We start from the raw sequence: 23270 nt of genomic DNA on the forward strand, positions 1-23270 counted from the left end.
CACTTGACTCAGAGTTGCAACACAATTGAAATTAACTATTCATTCTTGGAAAATACCCAAAGTCATTGGTTTTTGGCTGCCCAATAACAGCAGGTTTGTAAATTTAAACACAATTATTTTTTATGACTAACAATAATTATAATTAAATAGAACAAATACAACTGCTTATCTATTATCTAATTCCTAACCACACATCCCCTTCTTTAACTTGCCCCACACACCAGACAGGCAAACACAGAGGGGAAGGAGGGGTGTGAAAAAGAATAGGATGTAAAGTAAAAGGATAAAAGTCTCTGTCTGGACATCCTCCAGTTTGTTTATTTTAGTCTAGGGCGTCAGTTGGGTGATATTTTTGCTTTCAGTTTGTAATGGTTTTCACTGTAGATTTATCAGGCAAGAAGCATTTTTCGAGAGAGAGCAAGCAACTCGCAGTTTCTTCTCTCAGCATCCAGGACCTTTTCCCTTCTGGGTTCTCTGAAAAACCTCACCTGGCTGAACCCAACCACTGTTTGTTGCCGGGCAGAATATAGTGCATGGCCATTTAATTGGTCGCCAGCCAACCAATCAAACCAAATCTCTCCAACCTCTTGGGTGCCAGCAAGTCTGAATTCTTCCGTTCAAGATCTAAATCTTGATAGTAGTGTACTATTTTGCAACTTTTGAATTCCTCACTTCCTCCACTCAACGTAAAGGTATATGTCCATGAAATATCCATGAATCAAAAAATTTAATAACAAAGTAAAAGAAATGGGAAATAAAAGAATTAACAGGAAAGGCCCTTACACTATGAACAACTTTGGGAAGTTTCCAAACTCTCCTAATCGACCATCAACAATCCACCTATTAGGTGGGTTTGATTCAATTCTATACATGTCTTTCTATGGAACTCTGATCTTGAATTATGTACAGTAATTACATTCTCTCTGTGCTTTAAAGTAGCTGTTAGTTCTCCCAGAACCTTCACCTCTGTTCCTGTTGGTCCGTGTAGTTTGCTGTAGGATGGTTGAAAAACTCTCTTGTTTCAGCGGGTTTCAGTGTCTGAAAGACGTGTGACCTCTACCAAGATCTGTGCACTCTAACAGTTTCCACTTGCTTCTTTACTCTCTCTGAAGGATAGCGCAACATTTCCTCCTGCTTGGCTCAGTTTCCATTTAAGTTTTTGACCATTTTGCCTGTTTTTTTTCCATACTGCCTGAAAATCTTTTTCAACAAATGACACGCCGTGTATTTGTAAGGACAATTCCCACACCAGTGCCTTTCTCATCTTCACCACAGCAGTAATGCCAATAATTGGTTTTCATGTCACACGTGTCTCCTTTTCGCTATCGTTTCTCTATTTCCTCTTCCGTGTCTGACAAATTTAACTGTGTCTGTTACTTGGGGAATGTCTCTTTCTCTCACTCTCTCCTCTGACTGCTGATTGGTTCTGTCTCCTGATCTCAGCTTGCCCACTTTATTGAATAACCTTTGCCAGCGCCAAATCTTCTCGCGGCTGCAAGTTACCCGATTATGTATCATCCATTACTCTAAGAAACAATTCTGTTGTGAATTAGTTCCTCTTTCAGAGAACCGCACTCTTAGTAATCTGCTATTCAGTGCAAATAATTGATACATGCTCGCCGCTTTCCTCATGCTGGAATAAGTTTATTGAACTTTGTGCATTCCACAATGGTTTTCTTGTTGACAATTAAATATGTCTCCAATGCAACAAAGACTTCAGCATATGTGGCTTTACCCTCATCGGTCCCCAGGATAACAAAAATGTTGTCTGTGTAGTCGCCCATTGCGCTCAAGAGTGTACTGACCTGCTCATGGTCTGGCTTTATTGCGAGATCCAATGCAGTACATATTGACTGATCTCATGTCACACTGGTCACGTTTCAGCCTGATTTAAGCCTGCAAGGTTCTTGAAGTGCTCGGGTAGAGGTAAAGGTTTGTCTAGTGTCATCCTCTTACCGCTTGCCACCATATATTGTGTTTGTGGGCTGCAGTGGTTTCAATAACGCCTGCAGGTTGTTAGCTGCAAACACTCCAAATTTTATTGTAACATATTTAGTTATGACAACATCCCCCTTACACTAGCTTCTCTCCATGGTGCTTTCTCCTAGGCACTGTCAGATCACAAGGGGAAACATCACTTCTTTCTATGATATTACAGTTGACCCATTACGGGACTTAGTCTAACATATTCTATTATACTGCAGGGTGTTGTGTGGGGGGAAAGGGGTTCGGCTAGGGCCTGATCTGGCAGTTGGAAATTATGTAAAAGTATGTTTGTCCCCAAAAGTCTGTCCAAAGGCCACCCTTCCGCCCCCATGCAAGGCCTGCCCATCCCACCACTACCAGATGACCCACCCTCACACCAGAGACTCTCTAAATAAAGACACTCAATCGTGAAGGAAGATGAATGGAACAATGCTGTTGGGGAGGGAGGGACCCAGAAAATCCAGGGTAGGGTGGGGTGAGGAGCTGAATTGCACGGGGGGGGGGGGGGGCTATCAGGTTGCCCTCTCAAAATGGCGGCCCAATCGCGGGATTCCCTCAGGAACCCCTAGAATTGGGACTCACTTCCTGTTTTATGCTCCGGAGGGAGAACATAGCCTCCTAAACGGAGATTTTCGCCTGTAGTGTTAAAACTATTCAGGCAGAGTTTAGATTCTCCATCACTTTCCCTTCATCATTTTCCCTTCAAATCCCCTCCAAACCTCCTGTCTCTGACCCTAAATCTATTCCCGCTGGTTGTGGACACCTGAACCAATGGAAGAGGACCATCCTATCTAGAACACTCATAATTTAATGCATCATTTCGGTCTCCCCACTTTTCCAAAGAAGCCACCTCTGGTCTATCCAATCCGCCCTCAAGACTGAAATTCTCCAGTCCAAGCAACTACCTTGTACATTTCCTCTCCATCATCTCCAGTGCATCTCTCATTACATGCACTGCTCCTATAGATACTTTTCTAGCCTGGTGATCGGTATAAAAACGATGAGAAAAATTAGAACTAAGTACGCAAGTTTTTGATAAACCAAAGATTGCTTTAAAAATGGACAGATTATTTCCCAATGTTACTGCTAATTGAGTATTTTCAAAAATATAAAGAGTTAAATACCATTTCTTGAATTTTTGTATTGCAGCATGGGAAAAAAAAAACATGCATGAGGCTTTGGCATATAATTTGGCCTCCAACACCAAGAGAGCTCCATGCTTCTTATTCTCAATCATAGTAAAACCAGAAAATTAAACACCTTGATATTCACCTTATTGCTGTTGGGAGCTCTTCCTGTGAGTAATGTGACTGCTCACTTGCCTTGATGGCAACAGTGATGATACCTCAGAAGTAATTCATTGGCTGTGAAATGTTTTGGAACAATCCGAGGCGCTGAACTAATATAACTTTGAAAACTTATGTTTTCACTTGAGCTGCGGAAGCACCACCACTGTTCTGAAAGGGTTAAATAAATGATTTTTCACTGTCCGTGTGGAGTTTGCACATTCTCCCCGTATTTGCGTGGGTTTCGTCCCCACAACCCAAAGTTGTGCAGGTTAGGTGCATTGGCCACGCTAAATTGCCCCTTAACTGAAAAAAGTTAATTGGGTACTCTAAATTTAAAAAAAATGTAAAAAGCCTCAACCTTGCCTAAAAAAAACTACAAAGGGATAAATGTGTAGAAAATGTGAGCACTTTTTCCCTCCTATTTCGCAACTATTTCACAAGGTCATGAGCTTCTGAAGCTGGGGGTTGACTCAAATTACAGAATTTCATTCTGCACTTCCCAGTAGATGTCCCTTACCCCTGATGAACACAAGAAGAAGAAAATCACAGATGATAATTACACCACAGAATCATATCAGAAATTTGGAACATTTAACTTTTTTTTATTAAGAAGACAAGAACGCTTCAGTAGTTTTTGTATTTTTTTTCCTGTAAAAATGGCATACATGAACTGATACAAAAAAAAATGTGTGAGAACATATGAGAGATTCTATCAATACACAAAATTGCCCATGTACACCAGAAATAAGAGATGGTTTAAGCAAACAGCTTTAGTGCCTAAAGATCAAACCTATTGGGCATATAAACACAGCAAAAATCTTCAACTTCATTAATGCTTCATTTTTTTATATAACCAATTTTGCACAATACTTGTTTCGCACGTGACAAAAACCCAATTCATTTGAACTAACTCTATACAAAGTAATACATTTTACAATTAAAACAGTGCACTGCATTTGAGGGAAAAAAAATAAGAGGGTTCACACAAAAACATGTACAACTAAAACTCTCAATTTGCCACGTTGTGTTTTCAATGTGTGGGGGGCATATCTGTTGCATTCTGCCCGAGATGCAAACGCCTATCAGAACACATATTCCTGAGACATGACAAATTTAATTTTATTTGACTTTTTTTTTTAAAAAAAGGCCTACTTCAGTAACACGGCTAACACTATAATACGGTTTAAACTAAAGGAGTGGGGGAAAATTACAGCAAATGACTGTGAAACCATATTTGAAACAGCGACGAGACACAGAAAATCACTTTTTGAGTATGTTACCACATTCCCTTCACTGTTTATGGTGACCCTTTATCTTATGTAACGGTGTAGAGAACGGAGCGTTTGTTGTTAAGTATAAATTTCACAATACTTTAGCAGCTCAATTTCTTTTTTGTCATTTCTTGAAACTCAGTGAGGAGGCTCAATAAGAATCCTCTAAATTTTAAAGGACACCACTTTCCAATTGCAATGTCCCTCTGTACCCAAATCTTTACACCCGCGTTGACTCCTTGGTTGGCACAAGTTCCAGTAGAAAGACGGAGGCTAACTCACCCTCTCCGTTCTTGCCCCGTTTTACTCCTAAAGGTATGATAGTGTTTCGCACTTTGTAACGTCCGTCCAAAATAAATCTCAAAATGAAACAAAAATTTCAAAAAAATAATAAAATGAACACTCTTCAGGTAAAGCTATGTCACGTCGGAATTGGGCCACGCACCCTATTGGAAATCAGAAGAGATTTTGCTTTCCATCAATAAGTCAATATCCATTAACCTTAACCCACAATTTAGCTCAACAGTTTAGGTGGTAATAATTTTAACAACTGCCAAAAAGTTTTACCTTTATGCCAAAAACTGTGAAATGCCATTTTGAGAATTTGCAAAAAGTTTCTTTAAAATTTCCAACTAAAAGCTGTAACAAGATACTTCAACAGAATCTGGTCTCCTCTGCAAAAACAAAGAGAAGTTTCAGAGAAGAAAATGCTTATGCTCAACACAAAAAGGTAATATTTTAAGGCAGCTTTCACACTTCTTTAAAGAGGCACTATCCCTTTTTGATGGCAGACACAGGGTGAATGTAAAATGCAGGATACACACAGAACTTCCATTAAATACTACAGCATCCTGTACAGTGTTTGATCAATTTTAATTAAATCTTTAAATAGAATACGAATAGCATTATACAATGGCACAAGGACTAACCACTTGCATCACTGGCTTGATTAAAAAAAAAATACACTTCTGTTTAAAAAGAGATCTATGCACACAATCCATGAAAGCAGTGGTTGTTTGGAAGAGGTTCTCGAATATAAACCATGCACGATGAACAAAGGGATACGCCTTTTTAAATCATGCTAGTGTTTATGACCCAAACTGTACTGTGTGAATCCAGACTTCAACATGTAACATTTAACTTTTGCTCCAGGCAGTGCTCATCTTGCCTCTTTTGGGGTTGTGGGTGTTTTTCATTTGGGGGGGTGGGGGGGTGCTGGGAAATAACCTTGCTGACAGGGAATCATGAATGCAGATAGCTTTCAAGTTTTTGTTTTTGGCAAACAAATTAGTGAGAAGTAAGGCCAATTGGGAAAGACTGATGAGATCTTTTAAAACAAGAGCTGGCTGGAACAAAGCTTGTTCGCACTGTGATAACTCAAAACTGTCCACTTGCTAAAAAGGCACAGACCTCAGCTGTCAGGTCTGGTTAGGGTTGTTGTTGAAAGTTCTGTCAGTTGCCCAGAACACAGCCAGACAGTTTGAGGTATCCTACATCGCACAGTCTATATATAGAGAATGAAATTAGAGTCGATCTCGCCACAAGAAGCCTCACTTGCAGAAAAATGCTCGATCCATGTCCCTCTGCGGAAATTGAACTGCCACACCAGCTCACCCCTCACAGACAGAGAGAGCGCGTTAACAAAATTACTTTTAAGTGTTGAAATGAAAGTGAGCTTGTAAAGTCCATGGAGCTTCCAAATGGCAATTCAAAGGCTGGAGCGTTTGCAGGGAAAACAAGGCACGGAGTTTTCTGCAAATGAGAGAACTAAACTAAGTCCAAGCCTGGTTCGGCTTTTACAGAGGTGTCAAATTGTGGAACTCACTGAGCTCAATGAACACTTTCTCCCCACCCTACTCTTCTCATCCATCACCATCCTGCCTAAAACTCAACTGCAAGTGCGTCTACAGTTGGACACCTCAGTGTAACTATACTTAATTTAGATGAAGTACTCTTTCTTTTCATCGGAGTTGTTCTGTCCACCCTCTGCATTGATAATGGCAGTGTCTGCATCTGCTGCATCATCGGCTCCTTTGGCTTCATGCGTAAAATAGGTACCTGCAAGACACCATAAAGCCACTTGTTAGCAACCCATAATCCAAACCGTCGGCTCGTCCAGACTCTCTGGTTGTCGCAATTGTGCTTCGACTGCCCAAAACCAAAGAAAATGCTCATGAGAAATCCCCCACACACCCCTTAAAGAAATGGGTGTCATTGGAAGACCACGGGGGGGGACGGCATGTGAAATGAAAGATTCATACCGTGGCACCTCTCCGAGATGGAACAGGAAAGACAGGTTGAGCTTTGTGCCTGGCGCTCTATATGTGGCGCCTGTTGATGCCACTGTCAGTCAGAAATGGAAGATATTTCAGAGGCCCCCAGGAATGACAGCTAAAGAAATGGTAAGTTAATAAAAAACAGTATTTGAAGGCACAGTCCAATCACCAAGGTGCAGATCACTCCACTCATGTAGAAATCGAGTCAAATTGGATAAATAGAAATAAAGAGAAGGAAAGGAAGATTAAGTTGAGAGAAAACTAAAGGAAACAGAGAAGTGATAGTTCTTTAAAAAAACAATTAACTACTGGTCGGTGCGAGATTACAGAATTTTAACTATTGCCTTTCTGGTTCAGAAAGGTTGAGCAATACTGTAGGAACAAAAGTCTAGTTTTTAAAAAGGCTCCTTAAGCTGTTGGGTAGGAGGTTTAGCTTAGTTTATCAATATTTATTGAAATAAAGCAGCAATTTCTTAAAATTCATCGGGACGGCGATTATCATCTGCCTCCTTTGAGAGGCTAATAACAGATTGTCCAACAGCACAAATTATGGCATTTTCTCCACCAGCTGAATGATTACCACATTAATAACGGTATGCGAATTAAGCAGACCAATATTTTACAAGAAAATCCTGGGCCACTATCAACAATTCATGAGGTACGTGGGCAGCACAGTGGCGCAGTGTTAGCACTGCTGCCTCACGGCACCGAAGTCCCTGGTTGGATCCCGCTCTGGGTCACTGTCGGTGTGGAGTTTGCACATTCTCCCCGTGCTTGCATGGGTTTCGCCCCCACAACCCAAAGATGTGCAGGGTAGTTGGATTGGCCATGCTTCATTGTCCCTTAATTGGAAAAAATGAACAGGGTATTCTAAATTTTAAAAAACAATTCATGAGGTACTTATCACGTGGCTAAGTCGAACACTGCTATTCCTTACTGATATCTGGGAGGCTTGTTTCAAGGGGCACTAATAGGTCTCAGTACAAGGATTTTATGTCAATACCCCATCACCAAAGACTACATAACAAAGGAATAAACCTCGGTTATCCTCTCCTTTTATTGAAAAGGTAGAGAGCGGCTGCAATTTTAGAAGCTACCCAAATAAACGGTTGGAAAATGTCCATTGCCCAAAGTTTAAGGTAAGAGTTGGATCTTCTAAATTTCTACATTAAGTTCAGAAATCAAGAATAAAAAATTCCAACACATCATTGGATGTTTCACGAATACTTAAGGTCCAATAACATCTTACAGCAGGGGATATGGAACAAGTACAAGAAAGCAAATGGAAGCACTGTGCTTTTGTGCTCCAGAGGTGTTGTAAAGAGGCCAGGCTTTGCATTGAAAAAAGTGTGACTATGTGTATACCACATTTAGTTCCAATTGCTTTTCACCATGTGCTGATTGTAATTGGTGCACCAGCTGTCAACTTGTGCGGGGCGACCTGCAAACTACCTGGGCAGTGAACAATATTAGATTTTTAAAGAAAATTTACCACAGACTCAGTCATCGATGTACACCACCTCTGTGACAATGGCGATCTTTCCACAAGTGTGATGGACTGTTTAATTATATTTGCCTTTGCGGCCTTGGGGGATTCCCTTCTCCAGTGCTGTGTTTCATGCTGGGAAGTATGACTAAATATAACTGCGCTTCATCCACATGCTGCACAAACAAAGACATTTAAAAAAGCCTTTTTGGTTTTCACTATGAGGATAGCTTGTGTGTGCGTAAGCTACATTATAAGCTGCACTATTATCACTCATCATCCTGACTTGGAAATATATCGCCGTTCCTTCGCTGTGGCTAGGTCAAATTCCTGGAACACCCTCCCTAACAGCACGGTGGGTGTACCTACACCTCAAGGACTGCAGCGGTTCAAGACGGCAGCTCACCACCACCTTCTCGAGGGCAATTAGGGATGGGCAATAAATGCTGGCCTCGCCAGCGAAGCCCATATTCTGTAAAAAATGAATTTAAAAAAATGATGTCTTGAAAGTATTGGTGTACTGCAGAAGGAGGGAGAGCAGTCATAACAGAATGTATTGCAAAGAGAATACATACAGGCTATATGGATTAACCAACCACAGATATAACAGTATTTTCAATCCCATCACTGGCTCACTGAAATGCAATCATAGCACTTTATTATGGATTTTAGTACTTAGCTACTTCCCTGTGCTTTATGATATAGACTGAAGAGATGTCAAGGACATAATAAAAGCTGGGAAAACACCCCTAAACTGTCAGGGCCTGCCCTGAGTAGGTGATTATTTTTTTCAAAAAGGGGAAAGAGGAGAATTAAAACAAAAATCACTGTGGATATGGGTGTTGCTGAAATGTGCCAGTTTGCAACTGCCGCACACACTCTGTTTTGCATTGGGCCATCATGGTCTGTTATAAGAGTGCAGCATCTGGAAACATCGGAAGAGGCAAATGCTTCAAATGACTTCTGTTGAAGGTGCTGATTAAGGGGTTTGATTTCATTTGAAGGTCAGCAAAGCAAACTCAAGCCAAGGTGTCACGGTTCCGCTGCTGCTCACATCACCTCCATGGTATCCCACACACGTTCAGAAGAAATTTGCCAACAGAATCTCACAACCTAACCTGATTTGCTAGTGCACCAAACTGGAAACACCGCATTTGTTTTAGATGGCCAACACCTACATTACTATTGTCCTTGAACGGTTCCTTGCAAACCAGTGAAATCCTGGCAGAGCTGCCTCACCAGGTTTGGCCTCACACTATTCAAAGAAGTGAAAGCCATGTTCAAGCAGGGCAATAGATTCTGAACAGCAGGAGGACATTTTACTGCTGGACTGGGAATCGAGCTACAGCCTAGTGGGGAGCTGGGAGAGCGTCTGCTACTTTCCCAGGCATTAAGGTCATCACTATCTTGCTGGTCCTATGCATGTGTGGCATCTGCGCGTGTGCAGAGGAAGGATGATGGCAGGGATAAGAGGTGAGGTGCCTTGTTTGGCTCTGCTACAATTAAATGCAGTGGATAGGGAAGGGGGAGCTGCAGTCGCTGTGGGGTGGGCTGGGGGGGGGGGTGGGGGGAGAGAAAAAGAATGTTGCTTGGCCAGACTGCCCCCATTTTCTCACTCCTTCTGTGGCTGCACGGTAGCACAGTGGTTAGCACTGTTGCTTCACAGCTCCAGGGTCCCAGCTTTGATTCCCGGCTTGGGTCACTGTCTGCGTGGAGTCTGCACGTTCTCCCCGTGTCTGCGTGGGTTTCCTCCGGGTGCTCCGTTTTTCCTCCCACAAGTCCCGAAAGACTATTAGGTAATTTGGACATTTTGAATTCTCCGTGTACCTGAACAGGCGCTGGAGTGTGGCGACTAGAGGCTTTCACAGTAACTTCATTGCGGTGTTATTGTAAGCCTACTTGTGGCAATAAAGATTATTATTATTACCCAACCCAACTTGGGGCAGGGTCGTAGGGGAAAATTCAGGCTTGCATCGCATTGATGTTAGAGTAAGCAGGGAACTGTGAAGAAGGTTGATACAATACACACTGCCGCATCGAACAGAGTTTAGATAATCTCTGCTATTTCGATCTCCCAAACCAATACAATGCAGTTGAGAATATTGATTGCACTTTATAATGAGAATTGGGAGGCTGGCGGTCACAGACAGCCTCCTTCGTGGCTTACCTTTGTGTCTTGCAAAGTATCGGCCAAGCACAATCAACAGGCACAGAATGGCAAATACTACCACAGCAACCACTCCCCCGATGACAGCATGGTCTACAGACCTTGGAACCTCTGTGCCTGCTCTCGAGTCTGTTAGATTGAAAGCAAGAAGTCTTTGTCAGAAACATTTTCATACTGACATAAATGAAGTGACAGGGACTCAGCAAACCAGATATTCAAAAGTAACATTTCCTGCCACAGATCCCTTAAGAACAAGCAAGTATATCAAGAAGCAAGTGCACATTTCTCCCCTCTTCACAGTAGAATGATTTATCCTTTATAATTACAGTGCAGCTTTTAAACAGCCCGTACTGCTGGAAATTGACATGCTCCCGCATTTCTCTCTCTTTTTTTATTGCTTTAGTTTGTCAACGCTGATGAATAATTTTGCACAGACTAAAGCAAAGAAACCAAACGTACCCGAATCATTTACGAACATTAATGGCAGGTGACTAGAACACAGCCAAATTTCATCAACAGAGATGATAACACATGCGTTTAACTGCTTGGCATCTGTCAGTGGGTTCTGAAGAATGGCTGCTGTAGTTGTTCATTAACAAGTAATAAAGGGGATGAAATATGAGCAAGTTGCTGCAGTACGTTAGTGAGATCCAACTCGGTGTTGTCACGAGTAGTTCAGGACGGTGCAATAAAGCGCAAGTGCAATTTTTATACCATGTCTATTTGAATTGCCAAAAAGTACCCCAGCAGTATACTTAAAGAGGTTGTGGTTGAAAGAGTACTTTGAGGTATAGAACACTAAAATAAATTACTGCTGATTATAGTTGGGATCAATTTGCGGAGATGAATTAAGAGTGCTGGCTCATACTGAGGCATGCAGAGTCCTCGTAATAATATTAATGCATTAAATCGACACAGTAGCAATACTGCAACAGATGTAACACTGTGTGGTAATGCAAGCAATCAAAAGCTTTTTAGTCACAGAATGCATTCTTTCCAACCAATGATGAAAAGGAAGAATAAAGACAACAAAGTATTGCACCGCCCAGAAGATTTACTGTCTTTACAAACATACCGGTAACAGCTCAGATAAAATATTCCGACTTTTAAATCATTTATAGTTCATACCTCGTAAGCTGTCACCTAAATCTCTCAGTGTGTAATAGTACTTGGTCAATAAATCTGTCTTGATCCTAGTGCTGAAGGGAGTGATGGATATTAATTTAACCCATATATAAAATGTGCAAGTATTCATCAGTTAATTTTAAAGAAGATTTATATCGATCTCCCTGAAGATAACAGCAAATCCTTTCAAGGCTGACGACTGTGTATAATAACGTTGGAAGTTTATTGATCAGGCGTAGAGAAGTGTGACAACTAAAGGTGATGCTCCAACTCAGCAGAGAGGACATCTGATTCATCACTTTCCTGGAGAATTTACACCTTCTGTTCTATCAATTTACCAGCTAAATGAATGGTAATTGATTTCAGCATACTAGCCTTTAGCCTCCTGGAAATTCTTTCAAATAACTAGTATAAAGCCAAGTGTGTCAGGCAAAGGGTTAAAATTGAATTTGAAAGGAAAACCAGCAAATGTGCTCATTTAAAAAATGATGCGAGTTCCCGGTTTGTACAAAATTGAGGATTACAGACGTGGTTAGAGGTTGGATTCCTGATATTAGGAAATTTAAGCAAAACGTTGCCGTTAAATGTAATGACTCAATAAAAATTCCATGATGGGACTCGGAGACAGATTTCTACTTCAATTTGATAAACTTTTACCTGCAGGTTAGGTGGATTGGCCATGCTAAATTGCCCTTAGTGTTCAAAAAGGTTAGGAGGGTTATTGGGTTATGGGGATAGGGTGGAAGTGAGGGCTTAAGTGGGTCGGTGCAGACTCGATTGGCCGAATGGCCTCCTTCTGCCCTGTATGATCTATGTTTAGAATCTTGGAAGGGAAAATGCCAAACAGTGTCCTACATACAAATCTCACTCCTTTACATGGCTGCCTTCCTCTGGCCTATGCTTCAATCACTTCTATAGTTCCTGGCTTGGCCATTAGATAATGGAGTTCAGAGCGGGAAAAGGTAGCAGAGGTCAGAGTAGCAAGTTCTCTTGTCAGATTGTTTAATCGTCGCCAAGTCACTTTGAGCGAGAGATTCTAGGTTTGAGCTCACAATGCACTTCAGTACGTAATCTAGGCTAAGATTTCAGTGCAGCAAAGATGGCTGCTGTAGATAGTCAGTGGTACCATAATTTTCATGAAGTATTAATTGGAGGCTCCCATGTACATTTAGGCAGATACATCCCATGGCGCTTTTCAAAGACCATCGATAATTTCTTGGTGTGCGAGACAGAACAAATCCCTCAGCCGACATCACCAGCAACTAATTGGGTGGCACGGGGGCACAGTGGTTAGCACTGTGCCTCACAGCTCCACAGACCTGGGTTCAATTCCGGCCTCGGGTGACTGTCTGTGTGGAGTCTGCACGTTCTCCCCGTGTCTGCGTGGCTTTCCTTCGGATGCTGCGGTTTCCTCCCACAGTCCAAAGATGTGCAGGTTAGGTGGATAGGTCATACTAAATTGGCCCTAGGTCTCCAAAAGGTTAGGTGGGGTTACTGGGTTACGGGGATAGGGCGTATGTGTAGGCTTAATATGGTGCTCTTTCCAAGAGGTGGTGCAGTCTCGATGGGCTGCATGGCCTCCTTCTGCACTGTAGGGATTCTATGAACTGGTCATCTCTCTCATTTGTGGTTGATAGCCTTTTACTGTAAATGGACTATTTCAAAAAGTATCTCATTGGCCTCAAGTGCTTTGGGGCAACCTATGACAGGAAAATCACCGTATAAAATGGAAGTTCTTCTCCAGCCACCAATAGCTCCAAAGTCACAGACTATCCAAAGCCAAGTGATTGCAGGCGAACAGCTGTAGAAGCAGTAGAAAAATGTATAGAGGAAAAGTGCCTACATATTCCAAGGTACTCAAACGTCCTATAATTTAAAGCTAAAATTAACCTTGCCATACTGCACACCCTAAATCAGAAGGTGGGTGTTCTGCCAGGTCATTCATATCTTCAAACTGCTGTCATAATTGCAAGGAATATAGTTGTAGAGGATTTTTACAACCGTAACTGTATCGTTAACCACAACATACTGCTCTGAATCTAATAAGTAATCAACTCACTGATTTTATTTCACAAGTCTTAGCCACTCGATACAATGATAGACCAAAATGTGTAAGTTCTGTGTTAATGAATGGTGCTGCCTTCCTGATAACATAGTTGGGTATGCAAGAATACCCTTCCAAATGTACCTGCTCTCATGGGTCACTACCTTAACCCTCAAATTGATAAATGAAGGCTACAACTCATCAACCTTCATGTAACTCAGATGCTCCTGACAATGTATATAATAAAATACTTTTTAACTGGAGGGCTTGATAGGTTTTGGAATAGATATTGTAATTCTGGCAAATAGTAAAACTGACATCCCTCTCTACATGTTCCATCAGTTTTACTAGTGCAATAGGAGTTGCTGAGCAAATCTTAGTCAGAAAATGCTTTTGATCTAGTGCAATAATGTTCAGCCCAAATCTCACTATGGACAGAGGAAATGGGAACAGGAGCAGACCGTATGGCTCCTCGAAACCCACAGTTGATTTTCTGCCACAATTCGACTTTTCTGCCCACTCCCCATATCGTTGGAGAATAAAAATCTTACTAGCACGTCTTGCATACCCTCAGCGATGGAGCAACCACAGCCTCCTAGGGTAGTGAATTCCAAAGTGTTGTGGAACACTTTAGGTGAACAAATTTCTTCTCATCTCAGTCCTAAATATCCAACCCTTTCCCGGAGAATGTGCCCATGTTCTGGAATGCTCAACCAGGGGGAAACAACCTCTCAATGTTGACCCTATCAAGCCCCTTCAGAATCTTGCATGTTTCAATGAATAGTTTGTCTCCCAGAGTGTAAAGGACTAAATTACTCAGCCTTTCATTATAGGGCACCATGCACACCCCAGGAATCAATGAACCTTCACTGTATCAACTCCTAGGCAAGTATATCCTTCCTTAGATATGGAGACCAAAACTACAGTACTTCTGATGTGGTCACACCAATGTCTCATACAATTGTAGCAAAACTTCCTAGCTTTCGGACACCAGTCCCCTTGCAATAAAGACCAATATGCCGCTTGCCTTCCTCGTTGCTTGCTGTACCTGTATGCTCACTTTCTGTGTTCCTTGTGAGAATACAGCCAAGTCTCTCCGAACAGCGACATTTACAAGTTTCAGACTTTAAAAATTGGTCAGTGGATAAACACATTATGCAGCATGGCACTGCGACATGGATTTGGAGGCTCTTAATTTTGGTTCCTAAATTTGGGGGGAGACATAGTTGATCACAGCCTGGAGTATCCAGGATTACGTTTACCTTTGACAACATCAGGCTTAGTGGTGAGTCCTGACGGTATATGGGTGAGAGGGTGGTCCAGGGGTACAGAATTGTATGACATGAGTGAGGGTTATTCCGGGTCAGTCTAGGCACTATGGCTTAAACACTCGGCCAATACTCACTGTCTACTTTCACATCAACAAGGAGGGCACTTTAGGGCGGCATGGTGGCGCAGTGGTTAGCACTGCTGTCTCACGGCGCTGAGGACCCGGGTTCGTTCCCAACCCCAGGTTACTGTCCGTGTGGAGTTTGCACATTCTCCCCGTGTCTGCGCGGGTCTCACCCCCACAATCCAAAGATGTGCAGGGGAGGTGGATTGGCCGCGCTAAATTGCCCCTTAATTGGAAAAAATAATTGGGTACTCTGAATGAAAAAAAAGGAGGGCACGATGATGAGCTGCTGGACAGCAACCTCCTATCTCCTCTTCCCTACCCCAGCAGCCTTTTATGGGGTGTAGTCCTCGTTCTCCCCTAGAAGAGGGAATAATCTAAATAAGTTATAGGCCAAACTACTGCTCTGAAAGGATGAATACCTAGAAGATAAACTGGTGGGCGAAGAGTGAGCAGGGTCATCACCCTCTCATCCAGGCTGCAGTATTGAATCTTCAAAAGATACCATAATGCCTTCACAGCATAAAACCTGCCGATTGGTGGGAAAAAGATACGGAGCCTCAGTGGGGACCGCGTGGCCGAGGCCACACAGAACTTCATGTTTTCTGCACTGAGTAGCTTCACTCGCCAGAGCACCTCAGTGTAGCGAGAGATCAGGATGCCATTTTTAAAGTGTCCCGGTCTCTGGAGTCCCTGACCTCCTGCTAGCGACCATGAGCGGGGTGTCCCCGGGCCCCACAAAGCCTCCCCCAACACCCAAGGAGCGCACCCCCGGCCCAATCTCTGCCATGCAAAACAAAAGGCCAGCTTGGCACCTTGGCAGTGACAACCTGGTATCCTGTCAGTGCCCCTGCCAATGCCACCTGGGCACCAGCAGTGCAAGGGTGCCACCTTGCCCAGAGGATATGCACCTGGGGGCTTTCGATTTCCTGGGAGATCCCCACAAGTGCTGTTCCGTCAGGTCCCAGTTTGTGGATACCATACTCCCCCGAGGTCTCCGAAGGCGATAGATCCCAACGCCTCAGGTGCCTCGGGAAACTGCACATTACACTGAGACTAGCTGCCTCACTCTACAATGCAGATTTGCCAAAAAGTGAACCCACCTACAACAGGCGGGATTTACATCGCAACGTCTCGCTAGATTGTCAGATCTCACGAGGGATTGCGAGCCGGGTAGAAGCAGGGAGCCGGGTCTCTCGGCCACATTGGGCTGCTAACCAGACGCAGCAAGGGCATTCAATGGCGACCGTGGTAATTTCTTTGGAGCTTGTTGAGTTTCTCACCGGTAAATCCCACACTTATAATTTTTTTTCTGTAGTGGGTAACGAAACCCAACGGCAAGACCAGCTCCTCAGGGATCAGGCACCCTTTCAATCTCAAAGTGAGGTTGATGGTCCCCCAGACCTCCACCCACAGACAATGCGACCCCCCCCCTCCCCCTCCCCCCGCAGACATGAACAACACCCCTTTCTCAACCTCCGAGGGGCAAACTCACACCATCACTAGCGTGAGACCCCACCCTGCCACCCAGGCATGAGGGTGGCATTGCCCCACACCCAATCATCTTTATGGGCATTGCCCCCCCCCCCCTTTCTCCAAGTGAGCAGTAACTTCACAGTAACTTCATTTGAAGCCTACTTGTGACAATAAGCGATTTTCATTCATTTAATTTCATACCCAACTACGGAGTCGCTGTGGGGCCCCCCCCACCTTTAGGCCCTTGCTCTTCATGACGCCCCTTCACACCCCCTCTTTTATGGGCAGGCCCTGCCCCTTGGCAGTGTCAACCAGGCTCCCTGACTGCCAAGATGGCACCTGGGTGGCAGCCCCTGACCACCCGTTTGTGGAGAGCAGTACTAATCCGCGCCCGAGTGAGACCGATGCGGCCGGTGATGCCCAGGAGCTGGGAGAATGTGGCCTCAAACCGGCCGCCCATATTTAGATGAACCTAATCATTTAAATATGATCTCTGGATCACGCCCAGGGAAAATCGCTCCCTCGGTCTGGAATCCCTTCTTAGGGCAGAGTTGATTTTAAAAGCAGTGCCCTCACCATTCCTATTCTCTGGAACCTTCCATGAATTCCTGCTTTTACATTCTTCAGTCGCTGAGCAAATATAAAACCGAACATTTCTGTGAACTGCGCTAAACCCCTCATCTTGAAAACAAATGTCCTTCAAAATAGTTCTGCAGACCTGCAAATAAACCAGAATCAAGCCCAGTTCGGTATTTGGACCCCAGTTCCTTCGAGATTAAATCTGCTGCAGAATTCCTCTCATCATAGCTTCGGGCTCTTCCTAAGGCCTTTTTTAAGCGGGTGAGTAGGATCATTTCGGGCTTTGTGTGGGCGAATAAGACCCCACGACTAAGGAGATCGCTGTTGGAGCGCAGTCAGGGGGGGGGCGGGGGTGGCGCTGTCGAACTTGCGCAACTATTGCTGGGCGGCCAATATAGCTATGATTAGGAAGTGGGCAATGGGGTGGGGGGTGGGTGGCGTGGGAGCAACTGGAGGCGGCATCATGTAAAGGTACTAGTCTGGGAGCTTTGATAATGGCTCCTTTGCCGTTCTCGCCGACCCGTTACTCCACAATCCGGTGGTGGCGGCGACACTGCGGATCTGGGGACATGGAGGAGGTACAAGAAGGTGGAGGGAGCGTCGGTCTGGACCCCGATATGTAACAATCACAGGTTTGTCCCGGGTAGGATGGATGGTGGGTTCCAGAGCAGGCAGAGGGCAGGCATCAGAAGGATGGGAGATCTGTTCATAGATGGAAGCTTTCCCAGTTTGAAGGCGCTAGAGGACAAATTTAATCTGCCGCCAGGAAACGCCTTTCAATATCTGCAAGTACGAGCCTTCCTGAAAAAACAGGTAGTAGCCTTTCCGACACTGCCGCCACTGAGGATACAGGACGGGGTGGTCCCCGGCACCTGGGTGGGGGCGGGGAAGGTGTCGGATATCCACCAGGAACTACAGGAGGCGGAGGAAACCCCGCTGGAGGAGCGCAAGGGCAAGTGGGAGGACGAGCTAGGTGAGGAGTTGGAACCGGGTCTGAGGGCAGAGGTCCTGGGCAGGGTTAATTCCTCCTCATCATGTGCCAGGCTCAGTCTAATTCAATTTAAGGTGGTCCACCTGGTACACATGACGGCAGCGAGAATGAGCAAGTTTTTTTGGGTAGAAGACAGTTGTATGAGGTGCAAGGGCAGCCCTGCAAACCATGTCCACATGGTTTGGGCATGCCCGGAGCTTAGAGAGTTCTGGCAAGGGTTCGCGAGGGCAATGTCCAAGGTGCTTAACACATGGGTGGTGCCGAGTCCAGAGATAGCGATCTTTGGAGTGTCAGAAGACTTGGGCGTTAAGGGGGCGAAAGAGGTCGACGCCTTAGCCTTTGCCTCCCGAGGAGCCCGGAGACGGACTTTATTAACGTGGAAGGACTCGAAGCCCCCCGAGTGTAGAGACTTGAGTTAACGACATGGCTGGGTTTCTCAGCCTCGAGAAAATAAAGTTTGCCTTAAGAGGGTCAATGGTAGGGTTCCTCCGGAGGTGGCAGCCGTTCGTCAACTTTCTTGTGGAAAATTAAAATGTCAGCAGCAGCAGCAATCCTTAGGGGGGTGGGGTGAGTGCTTCATTGGGATGGTGTGGGAAGACTGAGTCGTGTGGGGTAATGTCTATTTACTTGTTATTGCATATTCTCTTTTTGCACTATGTTAATGTTCACTCCAGTTTGTTTTGTTATTATTGTTACTACTGTTTTATTATGAAAAATTCTGCAAAACCTTAATAAAAATACTTTAAAAAAGAAAATAGCTTCGGGCTCTCCCAAGCTAATGTTCAACATCTTCTCTGGTTTAAACAGTAATTGCATTACATGAAAAATACACCTGCATAAGGCTTCCTTTCTTTCCAAAAACGAAATAGCTGTGCCACCCGAATGAGGTCACTAGAACTCGTATTAAAATGTTTCCAAGTGACACAATTGTGATGCAGGTTTTGAAGTAAAGCAAGCTTCTTATTTTTTTTAAAGAAAGGAACAAGTGACACAGATTGGATTGTGACTTCTGTGCCGTTATTTATTTGTTAGTTTATAAATCAATAGAAAAATTCAATAAAGTTGCAGACTGCAAAACTAAAAATGACATTTCATTTGTATTCCATGGGTTCAATGCATTTATTTAAATAGGATTGTTAATTTAAATTTGGCACATGAAAGTGGCACAAGTAAATCACTCCACTCTGCACCGACACCAACCAGGAACAAATTAATTTAATCTTTCACATGCACGTTGTATTTTGAATTTTTCTTTCAATAGAAAGCCTGAAGATTAAGTGGGTAACTGCGATTTATCTGAAGCAAGTACAGAATAAGTACATTATCAGATGGAGCACGTTGGGAGGTGTAATATTCTACTTGAGGGCGTTGCCCATCATGAAACATCTGGAATAGCTCTTGAATAAAAATAAATATTTATATAGTGCTTTTAATGCAATGAAATGTCACAAGGTGTTTCACAGGAGCATTGTAAATCAAAGTATCATACTGAGTCGCAAGGCGATATTAGGTCAGATGACAGCAATCTCGATCAGCGTTGATCGAAAGATAGGACTTGAGGAGTGTCTTAAAAGAGGAAAATGGTTTCGGAGAAGTGCAGGGAGAGAATTTCAGAATTTGGGGTCTGGACAGGTGAAGACATGGTCACCAATGGCGGAGCGAGGGTAACAGAGAATTTACGCAAGGCCAGGATATGGGAGGAGTGGAGATATTTAAGGGTAGTGGAGCTTGAGGAGATTAGACATGGGGGAGGGGCAAGACCATGGATGGATTCGAAATACAAGGAAGAGAATTCTAAAGTTAAGATATTGCTTGACCAAGAGCCAGTGTAGGGCAGGGAGCATAGTAGTGAGAGGGAAAACAGGGCTTGCTGCCAGTTAAGATGTGGGTAGCAGAATCTTGGATGACGTCAAGCTTCAATCTTCCCAACATGTGATTGGATGATGTTTCTGCTCATTGACTACTGGACAGGCAGTCAGATAATGCCGCAACTGTGGAGGAATTGAGAGAGGTGGTGGGGGTTAGATAGAGGCCGGTGTCGTCAGCAAGCAGGTGAAAACAAACGCCTTTGCTGCCAAGGCAAAGTAGATGAGAAATGGGGCACGGGGAGGGACCAAGGACTGAATCTTGGGGGGGGGTCATCAGGGGTACTGATGCGAGAGCAGGAAGAGAAGTCATTACAACTGACTATGATTAGATAGTTAAGAGCGGAACCACCTGAGAACAGTGCCCCTCAACTGGCCAACAGTTGGAGCAGGATGGTGTGGTCAACCATGTCAAAGATTGCAGAAAGGTAGAGATGAGAGAGGAGGGAAAGTTTACCTTTGTCACATTCAAATAGGATGTCATTCCTGACCTTGGTAGGAGCTGTTTCAGTCCTGTGACAGGGGCAGGAATGTGACCGGAGGGATTCAAACATGGGGCGGGATTCTCCGTTTTGCTGGCGCCCGGGGGTTTCCCGACGGCGTGGGGCTGCCCCACAATGGGAAATCCCATTGACCGGCCGGAGTAACGGAAATCCCGCGGGCGGGTTGAGGCAGAAATGTGGCGGGGCGGAGAATCCAGCCCATGGAGTTCCAAGAAAGGTGGATCAGATTTGGAACCTCTATTGACCCGAGAAAGTGCACAAGTGACACTTCATAAGTTGGGAAAAGTGCCAGGCTTTATGGTTATAGAATGAACTAACTCTCCAAAAAATAAGCATGAGTCCAGGATCTCCATTGCATTTCTTTATTGTTACAAAACAGGAAAACAGTGTGGACACAAAGCTATGCCATCACATATAGCATAACTGAAACGGCTCCATTAAAACTAAATGGCCCTTGTTTCAGTGTTTTTGGGGCCAGAACAGGTGGGGTGTGAAGTGGGGGTGGGGGGGGGGGGGGGGGTTTGCAGTGCCTTGGTTGAGGTTGTGATGCTGCCAGTAGTTGTGTTCTACATGCAAAGATGTTGACCTGGTTTCCCCACCAATGTATATGGTCATTATTTAGTTCTGGCTTGTCCATACTTCTATTGCAGATATCTCTCAGGCACTTGACTTTCTTGGATTAAAGACTTTGGAAGGGTTAGTTGGAACTGCCAAGGAACCCCCTAAAGTTACATGACACTCCACTTTAATATCATCATCATCAGGAACCACGACTGACTTCTTCCCCCCTTTGCAAGTCGAGGAATGTTCAATGGCCTGCTCACAACTAGGACCGAATCAACAAACAAACAATTGATGATCCATGTCAGTGTTCCTCAGTTCTACATCATGTGGTACTGCAGTTACCATCTCCGTCATAATGGGAGCAGCTGCAACAAATCTTGGACAATTTCCATTTCACAACATAACTGATTCTTTGAGGTGTTTCATCACGTTTCAAATTCCTGCTCTCAGTTTTTCATCCTTTGCTTCATCTTGCATTAGCATAGAGACATATCTGTACAAGAAGAATGGATCTTCCTTTCCCTCATTCAGCTCTTCACCAGTAACTTTCTTCACATTTTTCCTTCTAAGAAACATACAATCCCTGTTTAAATTCAGATTTTATAAATCATTGGACACCAATTTCCAGTTTTTCCCAATTTCCTTTTCATATTTTCTCTGTCCCGATGACTTAGGTTTTCCGGAGATTGGATTTGATTTATTATTGTCACATGTATTGGTATACAGTGAAAAGTATTGTTTCTTGCATGCTGTACAAACAATGCATACCGTGCATAAGGAAGGAAGGAGAGACTGCAGAATATAATGTTACAGTTATAGCAAGGTGGAGAGAAAAGATCAACTTAATACGAGGTGGGTCCATTCAAAAGTCTGATGGCAGTAGGGAAGAAGCTGTTCTTGAGTCGGGTGGTACGTGACCTCAAACTTTGGTATATTTTTCCTGACGGAAGAAGGTGGAAGAGAGTATGTCCGGGGTCCGTGGGGTCCTTAATTATGCTGACTGCCTTTCTGAGGCAGCGGGAATTCTAGAGTCAATGGATGGGAGGCTGGTTTGAGTGATGGACTGGGCTACATTCACGACCTTTTGTAGTTTCCTGCAGTCTTGGACAGAGCAGGCTCCATACCAAGCTGTGATACAACCAGAAAGAATGCTTTCTATGGTGCATCTGTAGAAGTTGGTGAGGGTCGTAGCTGACATGCCAAATTTTTGAGAAAGTAGTCGTTGGTGGGCTTTCGTAACTATAGTGTCGGCATGGGGGGGACCAGGACAGCTTGTTGGTGATCTGTACACCTAAAAACTTGAAGCTGTCGACCCTTTCTACTTCGTTCCCATTGATGTAGACCGGGGCATATACTCCACTAGGCTTCCTGAAGTCGATGACAATCTCCTTCGTTTTGTTGACATTGAGGGAGAGATTATTGTCGTTGCACCAGTTCACCAGATTCGATATCTCATTCCTGTACTCTGTCTCGTCATTGTTTGAAATCCGACCCACTACGGTGGTGTCATCAGCAAATTTGAAAATCGAGTTGGAGGGGAATTTGGTCACACAGTCATAGGTGTACAAGGAGTATAGTAGGGGGCTGAGGACACAGCCTTGTGGGGCACCGGTGTTGAGGATGATCATGGAGGAGGTGTTGTTGCCTATCTTTACTGACTGTGGCCCGTGGGTTAGAAAGTTCAGGATCCAGTCACAGAGGGAGGAGCTGGGGCCAAGGCCACAGAGTTTGGAGATGAGTTTCGTAGGAATGATGGTGTTGAAGGCTGAGCTGTCGTCGATAAATAGGAGTCTGACATAGGTGTCTTTGTTATCTAGGTGTTCCAGGGTAGAGTGCAGGGCCATGGAGATGGTGTCTGCTGTGGACCTGTTGCAGCGGTAGGCGAACTGTAGTGGATCAAGGCAATCCGGGAGGCTGGAGTTGATTCGTGCCATGACTAACCTTTTGAAGCACTTCATGATGATGGATGTCAGAACCACTGGACAATAGTCATTAAGGCACGCTGCTTGACTTTATTTTCGTACAGGGATGATGATCGTCTTCTTGAAGCAGATAGGGACCTCAGATTGTTGTAAAGAGAGATTGAAGAATACTTGCCTCTCTCCATTCATCTTTTCCTCCAAGATTTTGTTTGATGTTCCTAACCTGCATGTCTTCGTCTCATTTGTAGGCAACCTTTGTTGCCATTTATCCATCCTACTCTTTCTAGATGTCTTCAGGGGGTGCTGTGATAACTAGCCCAGTCTTTCAGGGTC

At 44.1% G+C, this 23270-nt stretch overlaps 1 protein-coding gene across 6 annotated transcripts in view; it reads right to left on the bottom strand.

Moving 5' to 3' along the window:
• Positions 1 to 3856: 3856 nt before the first annotated feature.
• LOC140398212 (cell adhesion molecule 1-like) overlaps positions 3857 to 23270 on the bottom strand; it is a 478240-nt gene continuing 458826 nt past the window's right edge. For 5 of the 6 annotated variants that reach the window (XM_072486598.1, XM_072486602.1, XM_072486600.1 and 2 more), the window contains 2 exons: positions 10476 to 10604; positions 3857 to 6604 (listed from right to left, as the gene is read on the bottom strand). In XM_072486598.1, coding sequence (XP_072342699.1) covers positions 6486 to 6604; positions 10476 to 10604 — 248 coding nt within the window. In that variant the 3' untranslated portion in view covers positions 3857 to 6485. Of the gene's footprint in view, positions 6605 to 10475; positions 10605 to 20799; positions 21581 to 23270 lie in introns of those variants that run through there. The other variant, XM_072486603.1, reaches the window with a different exon arrangement.

Source organism: Scyliorhinus torazame, chromosome 21, assembly GCF_047496885.1.
Source record: "Scyliorhinus torazame isolate Kashiwa2021f chromosome 21, sScyTor2.1, whole genome shotgun sequence".
In the NCBI taxonomy this organism is placed as follows: domain Eukaryota; kingdom Metazoa; phylum Chordata; class Chondrichthyes; order Carcharhiniformes; family Scyliorhinidae; genus Scyliorhinus; species Scyliorhinus torazame.